Source organism: Oreochromis aureus, linkage group 3, assembly GCF_013358895.1.
Source record: "Oreochromis aureus strain Israel breed Guangdong linkage group 3, ZZ_aureus, whole genome shotgun sequence".
NCBI classification, from domain to species: Eukaryota; Metazoa; Chordata; class Actinopteri; order Cichliformes; family Cichlidae; genus Oreochromis; species Oreochromis aureus.
Window position 1 is genome coordinate 68,208,280 of NC_052944.1, and position 11,602 is coordinate 68,219,881.

At 41.9% G+C, this 11,602-nt stretch overlaps 2 protein-coding genes across 2 annotated transcripts; both read right to left on the reverse strand.

The window, feature by feature from the left end:
- Positions 1-575: 575 nt before the first annotated feature.
- On the reverse strand, positions 576-2,783 carry LOC116332074 (nuclear factor 7, brain-like). Its single transcript, XM_031754930.2, has one exon. It carries the CDS (start codon positions 2,706-2,708, stop codon positions 1,311-1,313), a length of 1,398 nt encoding a protein of 465 aa, XP_031610790.2. The 5' UTR covers positions 2,709-2,783; the 3' UTR covers positions 576-1,310.
- A 4,820-nt stretch (positions 2,784-7,603) lies between these two features.
- On the reverse strand, positions 7,604-11,058 carry LOC120439443 (sodium channel subunit beta-3-like). The gene is made up of 3 exons (XM_039610432.1): positions 10,970-11,058; positions 8,583-8,942; positions 7,604-8,344 (listed from the first exon to the last, which is right to left on the reverse strand). The coding sequence occupies exons 1-3, from the start codon at positions 11,034-11,036 to the stop codon at positions 8,187-8,189; spliced, it is 585 nt and encodes a 194-aa protein (XP_039466366.1). The 5' UTR covers positions 11,037-11,058; the 3' UTR covers positions 7,604-8,186.
- Between the last annotated feature and the right edge of the window lie 544 nt (positions 11,059-11,602).

Consider the following 11,602-nt stretch of genomic DNA (forward strand, 5'->3'; position numbering starts at 1 on the left):
TTTGTCACTTTTTACGGAATCAAACTCAAAGTAAGGTCAGTACTTCCACACTTTAAACGCCTCACGCTCATACTCTGTCCCGCACTCGATATATTATCCATTGTTGATCTGCATACAGCTGTTGGCACAAACGTCGCACTCGTTTACGTCCTTGTCATGAGACACCCTCGCAAACAAAGTCACTGTTTAGTAATGCAGTAACGCAGCGTGCTTATGGGAAAGTAACGGTGATCTAATTACTTTTTTTGCAATAGTAATCCCTTACTTTACTGGTTACTTGAAAAAAGTAATCGGATTATAGTAACGCATTAAAACCAATAAAATCCCTGAAAACCATCAATGTCACACCCTCAACTCTCGCGGCCCGGTACCAAACGACTCACCGACCGGTACCGGTCCACAGCCCTGGGATCGGGACCGCTGTTTTACACAACTAAGTGCTCTAGCAGAGCTTAATCTATAATAACAGCACAAGTTATTCAAATTATTTATTTTACAAGTAATAAATACAAGTAAGTCAAGTTTCAAATATGGATCACATATTATCTAAAATATGTCTTAAGGAGTGATTAACGAGAGATGTACTAGTTTATATTTTTATCAGTGAATAAAAAATATCTATCCAAAAAATATAAAAATGTGAGAAAGGATCCAAGTCCAGGCTCTCATAGTTACACAAAGTAATAGAAGGCCTTTATGTTCCAGAGATAAAGAAATTGAAAGCTGTAGTTTCCATGTTTCTTCTCCTTACATTGCTCTCTTCCATGAGCACTGCTGCTTTGAGGGAGGCCAGCAGCTCTCCTGCTGTTTTCTTTAAAGATATCCTGACAAAGTGTGCTGCATTTACACACTCGTTTACATGAACAGAAGAAAAATGTCCTCAATAATGATTTTTATATTGTTCTCACTTATTAGGTAACATTACACTTGCTGAAGACAACATTTCCAAATACAAATTTGAAATACATGAATTTTATTAGCTGAGCTTTGTACATTTCCAGACTGGTATTTCTGAAGGTATTCAGCAAGTATTGAAATCTGAAATCTGTGCAGTATTATAATTACTGTGGAGTCACAGCTAGAATTGGCTGTAAGTGGCAGGGCTGAAGGAGCTGCCCTGGACAGCCACTTAACCCCTACTGCGTACCATTCCCTCACTGCTTTACTCTGTTCAGGACAGGTCATGACGACAGCCCCGTGTCGATCACCCAAGAAACACCTCCCTAGTAAACCCCCAGACAGAGCCAGCAGGATGACAGCTGCACTTTACCAGATCCAATTCACTGACAGGAAAAATATTAGAAATATAATCAGCCGTAACTCATCTGCTCCACTGACACTGACACCTTCAACGGCAAAACTTTCACTTTACCATTAGTGTAAATGTATGGAAAGATTTTGTGAGTGAAAGTGTTATTAAAGGTGTGTATGTGTGTGTTAGTATCAGGATCACAGAATGACAGCTTTCCATTGTTCCAGTCAAGATTCACTCTGATCTTCTGGAACTTCTTATGAACTGAGAGAGGAGTTTTTGGAGCCAATGGTGAGACTGCGTAGTATTTATCTAATATGTGCCGTATTCCCCATAATCCAGACAGTTTCTCTCCCTTCCTCTCATCAGATTCTGCTAACAGACCCAGTACCCACCCTGTACTGTCTCCAATTTCCATATTCCAGCTGTTAGTCCCTGAGGTAAAGCCCTCAGAGCCCAGGATAGAGATGTAATAATCAAACCTCTCTGGATTATCAGGAAACTTCTGCCTCTCTTCTCGTCGTCTCACACTGGTCAGATCTTTAGACAGGATGAGTTGTGGATGAGCAGTGTTTGGGTCCAGAATGAGAGGAGTGTAGGAGACCATGTCCTTCATGTTGTTCCAGATGTTGAAGGTCAGGTTGCCCAGGTGTTTGGCCTGGTCTATCAGAGCTCCTGAGGGCAGCTGTGGATCATCCAGCAGGGGGCAGCGCTGGACTCTTTCCACTGCAGCCTTGTAGTTGTGCAGGAATGAGATGTGTTCAGCTCTCAGCTCCTCCTCTGTGGCTCTGACTGTGTCTGAAAGAGCTGCTATCTCTCTGCTCAGAGCCTCCATCTTCTCCTTCATCATCCCACTCTTCTGCTCCTCCTCCTCCCTCAGTGCAGCCAGCCTGGCTTCCTCTTCATCTGCTAGAAACTGGTGAAGCTTCTTAAACTGCTCCTTAATCTGCCTCTCTGTGTGTCGGGCCTGGACCTTAATGTGTTTTGCTGTTTGATCAAACTTCACTTGAACTTCTTCACAAATCTTTAACTTCTCCTTTAAGGGCTCCAGAGTTTCCTGAAGTTCCTTCTTGTGTTGTTGTGCAGCTTCATCGATGGGTCTGAATCTGTGGTTGGTGTGTTTTTCTGAGGCACAGCAGACGACACAGACTGGCTGCTCATGGTCCAGACAGAAGAGTTTGAATATCTCAGAGTGCAGACTGCAGAGAGCCTCTGAAGCTTTCTGATCTCTCTCCTGTAAGAACGACTCACACAGGTTCTTTAAAGCTCGGTTTAAAGGAGGTTCTGGCCTTGAAGATCTCCTCTTACACACTGGACACTCGTGTGTTGGTCTCTCTTTCCACCATCTCTTCAGACAGTCTTTACAGAAGCTGTGGCTACATGACAAAATAACAGGATCTGTAAAGACCTCCTGACAGACCGGACAGCAAAGATCCTCCTCTGATCTGGAAGCCATTCTGTGAGTAAAGCTTAAAACAGCAGATATGAAGTACAGTCAGTCCTGGCTCCCCTCCGGTCAACAGCTTGAAGCAGCAGTGTTGGAGTTTTCCACTTTTCTGTCCTTTAGCTACACTAACTCAGTGGAAGCTGATAGTTTGGTCTGAACTCAGTTTGATCATCTGTGTGTCTTTACTAAGAAAGAAGTATAGCCTGTTTGAGTCATCTAAGGGCTATGGAGAAAAATGTTGTTTCACTTGTAACTCAGGTGTTTCATTCCAGAGTTTAAATGTCATCCTGCAAGTAGCTAAAACTGTGTAAACAAGTTTTTTTTTTCTCATTTTAGCTTTAATGTTCACAAAATGAAACTTTTTGTGAACATTACAGCTTTTGCTTCACCCATAAGCAAGGTTCAAGGATTCAAGGAGCTTTATTTATCATTCACGTCACATGTTAACATGAGGTGGAACGAAATTATGTACACATAGTCCCGGAGTGAAAAGAAACAAAAATAATGACGAAAAAGATTTTTTTAAGTAATAAATAAATTTTGTTTGTTTTGTTTTTTGAGCAAACAGAAATGACAAGTAATAAAACAATACAATAAATAATACTATAACTAGAGTGCAACAACCTGAGTGAATGAAGCTGTTTCTCAGTCTGGTGGTTTTGCATTTAATGCTCTTCAGCCTCCTGCCTGAGGGGAGCGGGACAAAGAGTGTGTGTGCTGGGTGAGTGGGGTCCTTCATGATACAGGTAGCCCTCTTCCTGCATCTGGAGGTGGGTATGTATGTGACTGTTGGGAGGCTGCCTCCGTCCACCAACCTAGTAGAGCCTCTGGTGCGCTTTCCTGATTAGGCTGGACGTGTTGTTTTTCCAGGTGAGGTTGCTATCCGGGTACGTAACCAGGTACTTGTAGCTGGGTACTACTTTGACTACAGATCCTCCGACGTGCAGGGGTGTGTGTGTCTTCCCCTCCTGAAGTCCACAATCACCTCCTTTGTCTTCTTCTCTTTTAAGCAGAGATTGTTTTGCTTGCACCAGTCCTACAAGAGTTCCACCTCCTTCATTTAGCCGGTGTCATCATTGTTTGTGATGCAACCAACCACAGCTGTGTCGTCTGCAAACTTTACAATATGACAGCCTGGATGGTGAGCAGTCATATGAAGCAGGTTAACAGCAGGGGACTTGGCACACAGCCCTGAGGGGAGTCAGTGCTGAGGACTCTGGAAGATGAGGAAACATTGTGGATCCTCACAGTCAGGAAGTCCAGGACCCAGTTACAAAGAGAGGAGCTCAGTCCCAGGGTTAGTAATTTGTCAACAAGTGTCTGCGGGATAATTGTATTTAAAGCAGGTTAGGGTCCTCAAAGTGGGAGTAGAAGTGGTTGAGAGTGTCAGGCAGAGAAGGGTCCTGGGGCATTGTACGTCCCTGGTTTTGTAGTCAGGGTTGCACTTGATACCCCTCCACATACTGCGTGGGTCCTGGGAAGAAAGATGACCCTGAATCTTCCGTGTGTATGTGGCTTTGTGTCTCTTTACACCTGCAGTCAGTTTTGTCCTACCCCTACCCCCCCCCCCCCCCGAGCCTCTGTGCATCACCAGACCTGAAGGTGGCATCCCTGGATCCCTGGACTCTCACAACACCCTGGACCGTTCTGATTATCCTCTCCTTCGTTTCAGTGCCCCTGGTCTGCCACAGTTTCCACCTGCCCCACTCCAGCCCTCAGCAGTTTTGTGACCTGACAGTGTCATGCTTCGCCTAAGCCCAGCACTTCACAGACACCACGCTTGTGCACAAAATTAAATCTTGTTTTTATCTTGAGCATCTAAGTTAGGAATTCTTGTAAATAAAATTTTTGTTTTTGCAAATCATTTCAAGCCTCCGGTCTTTTGGTTCTGCGCATGAGTCCTTTTCACTCCATCGGCCTCTGAGCCATGACACTTTTATTTTAGACTTGGTTAGTGCTAAGGTGGATTCACTTTGTTATAAAAGTGAAATGCATCGCAAACAACTGTTTTTGGCTCCTCTGTTATTTTGTTCATTTATCCACCTTGATGAATCACCAGCCAAAACACTTTATTTATGATTATTAGTTATTAAAGTATTGATAGATTGAAAGTGAACATGCAGCCACAGTCTGTAAACAGCAGTTACACCCAACTTCCCAAGAGAGAGAGTAACTCTTCTTACCAGTTCACATAGCCGAGTTTTTATGAGAATGTCCATCTAAGAAGTGGCCCTTCAACGGTGGCTGGCAGTCACTAGGTTATTGTGAACTGGTGAGTTTTGAGTTTAGACTTAAAAAGAGAGAGGGAAGTGATATTTCCTATATCAGGAGGAAGGGCATTCCAAAGTCGAGAAGCAGAAAGCCCTGCACCCCATGGTGGCTAAACGAGGGAAAGTGATGGAAAAAGAAATAGAGGAAGAGGATCTGAGACACTGAGAAGTAATGGTGATCTGAACCAGATCAGCGAGGTATGAAGGGATGATGAATAGCATTAAATGTATACAAAAGTATCTTGAAGTTGATGCGATATTTGACTGGAAGCCAATAAAGCCTCTTCAGTACAGGGGTGACGTGGTGAATTGAAGGGGTCCTGGTGATAATACGGGCAGCAGAGTTCTGGACACGTTGAAGTTTAGAGATGGAAGATAAAAGAAGAGATTTGCAGTAATTGATCCAAAGGTGACCATGGCAACCATGTGATCGGAAAGTCTTTGAAGAAATGATTCAAGCCATACCTTGGATATCAAATGAGCCCTATGCACTAACAGTCCTACCCAGGTAGTAGGCAATAGTTTGGGTTTACTCTAAAAGAAAATTCATACTAAAGGATGGGGAAAGTTTAATTTGCTCATATTGGCACTCAGTTAAGGGAGCAGCAATTTAAGTATTTTCATTTCAGTTTCTTATTTTATTGTATTTTTTTTTTAAAAAGCACTATTACTGTGCAAAATTTGTTTACTGCAATTGTAAGTGTTTAGGAGTTTTACTGAGACAAATTGGTCCTTAATTTTTCACTTCCAAGCCATCCCCTTGTGTTAATCCTGAATCAAAACCTTCTGAACCGAGCTTCAATGTCTGGGGCCTCTATTTGAATTGATAATGTACTGGTCCTGAGTAAAGGCACTACACAGCCAAGACTTTTAATCTGTTGATTGACGTTGCAAAAGCACTTTCTCTATTTTTTTTTTTTTTTTGTTTCCAGACAAAAGTTTGATCCCTTATTGCGGTTTCTCTGAACACCATTTTCCACATGAGCTCTCATAGATGTACTGATTCATGTTAATGTACAGAAAATGACATTTTCTACTTTTAAATAGTGAAACTTCATAGTCTGGGTTGAAAGGCTTGGCTTTCAGTAGTTTGAGTTTGAATAGTCAATAGTTTGAGTCTTAAATGTGTGTAACAAGCTGTCAGGTGACAAGCAAGGAGTTAACACACAAAGTTTACTTAAATATAAAATAATGTATTACATGCACATGGAGGACCATGGGGGAATCCACAGCCAGTGAAACAATTAAATAGCATAGGATCATATATTGTACACAAGCAGAGGCCATACTAGCAGAGGTCAGAGAGGGTCTTGACATAAAGAAAAGATCTGTAACTGGTTGTGATGGTGGTGGTGGAGTGGTTAGTGATGGTTAAAATGCCAGTTGGGGTCTTTCTGTGTTGACTTCCTCAGGTGTTCATCTTCGGCCCACATATCACACGTATGCATGTTAGGTTAACTGGTGATTCTAAATTACATATGTATGTGGTGGAAGTGTGCAGTCAAAAGGACTTTGACTACAAAGCATAATCCATTTACTCTAAGCAACAAGTGGCCTTTCAGAAGATCACTGCAGGTTCCACTCCTGTCAGCTAACTGGAAGCTGAATGTCACGGTGCTGGGCCATGAGGCCCAGGGTTTAAGTTCTGATGCATATTTTTGTATCTAGTTGTTTTCTAGTTTGTAGTTTAGCCCTTGGTTTTTTAGTCCCTTTTGTCATCTCTCCCTGGTCCGTGTGTCTACCTGTCATGTTTCATGTCTCTGTGTTTCCTGTTTTATTTTGAAAGAGTCTGGTGTTCTTTGTTCATTGTAGTTAGTGTTACTCTCCCCTGTATTGTCATTATGTTTCATTCTAGTCAGCTGTGTTCTCATGTGTCTTCACTTCCCCTGATCACGTCAGTGTATTTAAGCCCAGTGTGTCTTTGTGTCAGTGTCATGTCGTCTGTTAACATTCCTGTCATTCTAGCTACCCATCCTGAGTCATAGTTTTTCAGTCTCTGTTCTGGTCATGGTCAGAGTAATCTGCTCCTGTCATGTTCTCATAGCCTTTCATGTACCAGTCCAGAAGACTGTCCTTTGATTTTTCATGTCGTGCTCATAGCTCTTAGTTACAGTCCAAGTCAGAGTCTTAGTTTTTCTTAGTCTTTGGTTGTTTCCCAGTTTAGGCCCTTTGTTTAGGTCATTGCCATAGTTTATGTTTGGTTCCTTTTGCTTTACTGTTTTCCTCCTAATAAGGGCTCACTTTAAGTTCAGTTAACTTTTTGCTTCCTTCGTCTGTGTCCGCACCTGGGTCCTCCAAACACCCTCCTCACGGTCAGCCCTCGCGGGCTGTGACACTGAGATTACAAATCTCACCGACTCACAAAAAATGCACGGGAGTAGAATGTTGCCTAGTCTAAATAATTATCAGTTCATGCTACAATAAAACACCTGAGATCAAATACATTGCTCTTTTTATAGGTTTTAGGTTTCAATGGCAGTTTGCTTGATAAGAGCTGTCAGGTGTCATGTTCAAGTTTGACCTCGTGGTGGCAGTGTTGTCTCTCTGTTTTTCTTAACATCAAAACAAATCATGAATGTGAGTCATAAAATCCATAATATTTCATACAATTTTTTTTTTTATTTTCACGTTACAACTCAATTCAGCATGAAAGCTGCATGAAAATGTAATGTCGTGTTTTTGATTAAACAGAAAAAAATCAACTAAATACGATTCTTTGCTGTAGTTTTGTGAAGTCTGCTATTACGATTTTATTAGAAAGATATATCCTAGATATTCTATTCTCTTTGTAGTGAAAATCATTAAAATTCAAAAACATTACTGGAGCAAAAAACGTCAGTTCAGCCAATATGAACCAGATCTCCTAGACATTCTCTTATTTTAGATACATTGGACTGTCACATATCTTAATTACTATGGCAATAGTATTCTTTTTAATTACTTTGAATTTTTGCAATTCTGAATCAAAGAGGAAGTTTTTTTTTCTTGTTGATTTGTTTGTTTTTTTAAACCATTACAGATCACCCAAATCATAAGAATTAAAAGACGTTACTAGATCCATTTTGTCCAAAGTTAAGGCTGGAACACAGAGCAGACTATTTGAGTATTTGATGTTATTACACAAAAACCCAATGTCTGCCTCTGTTCAATGATAACATTGAGAAGTGGAACAGCAGCAGGAGACTCACAGACCAGCTGGAAAAAGCTGTGAATGATTTCAAACACGCTGGAGTTCAACTGGAGGCTGGTATGGATCCTGTTGTTGTCTACGATTTGTGTAAATGAGAAAACCACCAACAACAAGAAGCACAGCAGGAACTGACAGACCAACAATCAGTCCAACAGATCCATCCTCTGTGTCTCCTCCTGTCTGACCTGCAGGTGAGAAACAGGTGTGAGGTGTCAGCTGTCAGGTAGGTGATGAGTGAAGAACAGAACAGAATCCATTTCCTCTTCAAACTGCTGTCAGACATTATCTACTGCACTCTGATCACATCACTCAGACCAGCTGCTTTCTACAAAGTCTCATCAACAACATCTTTAGAAACAAACATCAACAACCAGGAAGCAGCTTCACCTCTGATCACACACACACTCAACTCTACTCACTCACCTGGAGGAACAACAACACTCAGGTTTATGATGCAAATGGGCTCAGTCTTCAAGTGGGAAGTCCGTCCATGTTTTTGTCTTTTCCTGAACACATGACACTCGTATGTTCCAGTGTCATTAATCGTCACATCCTTCAGAATCAAAGACACGTCTCCATCCTTCATCTGTCTGTCCTGCAGATCCACCCGGTTCTTAAAAGATGGATGCTGCTCTTCTGGTTCGAACTGTTCATCTCGGTACAACAGGACATGTTGTGTATTAGAGTCAGCTCTGCTCCACTCAACAACTATGATGCTGTTATTTGAAGCTCGACATGTCAGAGTGACATCCTGTCCAGACTCAGCTGCGATGTTTTTTGGGTCTGAAAAAAGAGACAACACCGAGCAGTTTTTCTCTATTATCACAAATCATTTATTTTTAATTCTGACTCATTTGGGAGGCTTTTTTTTAACAAATGAGATAGTTGATGTCATTGAGAGTGCCAATGGTGAGGCGAGGAGGTGCCAGGGCTCCTGAGCTTGAAGTAAGTAGAAAGAGGAGAAAATGTAAATTGGACATTGTCTGTCCTCATCAGGGCAAATGCTACCAATGCATTGCAGTGCAAAGGTACCCCGACCTCCACGCATCAGCAAATCTGCCTATAATCTAGTCCTGTTGACAGTGAAGTATTCTCTTCTTGTTAAAGGACAACCTGCAGTTACATTTTTTTTAATTATGTGCAAGAATTTTTGTTTGTTAGTTAGGTCGAACATTTTTTAAAAAGCCAAAAATTTTGTACTTTGACAGCACCGGCTGAGAGTTTTGAAGCATGCTCAATCATCCAGGTAAGTAAATCCCAAAAGGTTGATTCTGTTCATCTCAAAATGCTACGTCCAGATTAACAGAACAGAACCATCTTCACATCAGTGCCAGCAAAATGAAGGAGCTGGTGATTGACTTCAGCAAGAAGCCACCCCCTACTACACCAGTGAACATCCAGGGCTTGATACGGTGGAAGAGTACAAATACCTGGGTGTTGGGGCGATCGTGGCTCAAGAGTTGGCAGTTCGTCTTGTAATCGGAAGGTTGCCGGTTCGAGCCCCGGCTTGGACAGTCTCGGTCGTTGTGTCCTTGGGCAAGACACTTCACCCGTTGCCTACTGGTGGTGGTCAGAGGGCCTGGTGGCGCCAGTGTCCGGCAGCCTCGCCTCTGTCAGTGCGCCCCAGGGTGGCTGTGGCTACAATGTAGCTTGCCATCACCAGTGTGCGTGAATGGGTGAATGACTGGATATGTAAAGCGCTTTGGGGTCCTTAGGGACTAGTAAAGCGCTATATAAATACAGGCCATTTACCATTTCACCCCAATAACAAACTGGTCTAGAAGCACACATACACTTTACAAAAAGTGTCTAAGTCGTCTCGATCTGCTACGGCTGAGATACTTTGGGGTGAACAGGACTTTCCTAAGGACATTTTAGGACACTGTGGTGGCATCTGCTATTTTCTATGCTGTGGTCTGTTGGAGTGGTGGAATGGCAGAGAGGGACAGGAGGAAACTCAACAAACTGGTCAGAAGGGCCAGCTCTGTCCTGGACTGTTTGCTGAAGTCCATCGAGCAGGTTGGGGAGGAGAGGATGTTGTCTAAGCTAACATCCATCATGGGCGCAACTCCCAGCACTGAGCAGCTCGATCAGCAGGAGACTTTTACACCCACAGTGTAGGAAGAAGCGCTACCACAGGTCATTCTTACCAGCAGCTGTCAGACTCTGTAACACAGTTTAACATTGTTTTGGTCATCTTACTCACCAGCTTGTTTGTTTACTGTAAATTTTGGTTTTTATAGTTTAATATATAGATTTTATACATATTTGCGAACACTTTTTAAAAAATTTTGCTTTACATATTCTGTACAGTGTTACCTGTATATACAAACTTTGGTTGCTTATGTTTATAGGACCACCCGTGTCTCCCTTTTAAATTTTGTTTTCCTTTACTTTAAAGGCTCTTTTTTTCTATTCTATTCTATTCTTTTGGGGCACAGGCTGAGAGGTAACTGTGATTCCCCCCTGGGTCCCTCAGAGGTTTAATGCAGAGCTTTCTATGACACTATCTACGAAAAAATACAATTGTTATTTTACATGCAACTGCACAGGTTAAATTGATACTGTGAAGAAAAAGCTTTGTAGCTGTATACTGACCCCTGAAACTACATCACACTGACACAGACATCTTTGTCTCTGTGGTAAAAGCTCCACTGCTGATCAACCACACTGATGCTACTAGACCTCATGATGCCTTCACACACACTTAATATGAAATATGAAAATAATATTTTGGCAAGTGATGTGTAAACGAGGCAGAAATGGTTTATTTTTCTTCATAAGAACATGCTTCAGTTTATAAATCTCACCTGCAGTGACAAATGTGAAGACGCCGACAAACAGCAAAGCCAACGCAGTTACAGCAGATTTTTTCATGTTGTCCAGGTCTCCTGATCCAACACGTTGATTGTCATAAATGTCAGGTTGGTAATATCTATGATAGAATAACAGAAAATGAGTTTCAAATCTGACTACATGAGATTCAATTTAAGGAATAAATAAAGCTGAACTATTTGTCTGTAATATAGTGGCTTAAACCTAACACTTCTGTATCTCTTAAAGAAGTCACATTAGAGTGATGTTTGGTAGGATGGACCGCAGGAGGATCAGAACGTGTGTCATCTTTAAAGAGCAGGACAGGTGCAGTTCTCGAATGATCTCGACAGAACAACACAAACATAACCTTTGGCTACAATTATCAGCCAAAGAACTTCAACATGACGTCACTGTATAAAATGTATATAGTACTATGGAGGAGGCAGCATTTAGCTGTAGCCTCCATAAAACCACAGCTCTTCTGGAGAACTTTGTCCACCTTTGATTGTCTTTAAGTTGTGTTGGAGCCACAGAGAGCAAAACCTTCTTCTTTGTGGAGAACCAGTGAGGCTGTTTGGACTTTCCTATGAAACATCAGTGCAGGAGTCTCTCAGTACATCTGTTTA

Bases quoted from the DNA above. Each gene is read 5' to 3' on its own strand.
- LOC116332074 (XM_031754930.2), bottom strand. From the start codon at position 2,708: ATGGCTTCCAGATCAGAGGAGGATCTTTGCTGTCCGGTCTGTCAGGAG.
- LOC120439443 (XM_039610432.1), bottom strand. From the start codon at position 11,036: ATGAAAAAATCTGCTGTAACTGCGTTGGCTTTGCTGTTTGTCGGCGTC. The intron at 8,943-10,969 runs GTGAGATTTATA...CTCTTTTTTCAG, and splicing joins CTTCACATTTGTCACTGCAG to ACCCAAAAAACATCGCAGCT. The intron at 8,345-8,582 runs GTGAGTGAGTAG...TCTCACCTGCAG, and splicing joins GAGTGTTGTTGTTCCTCCAG to GTCAGACAGGAGGAGACACA.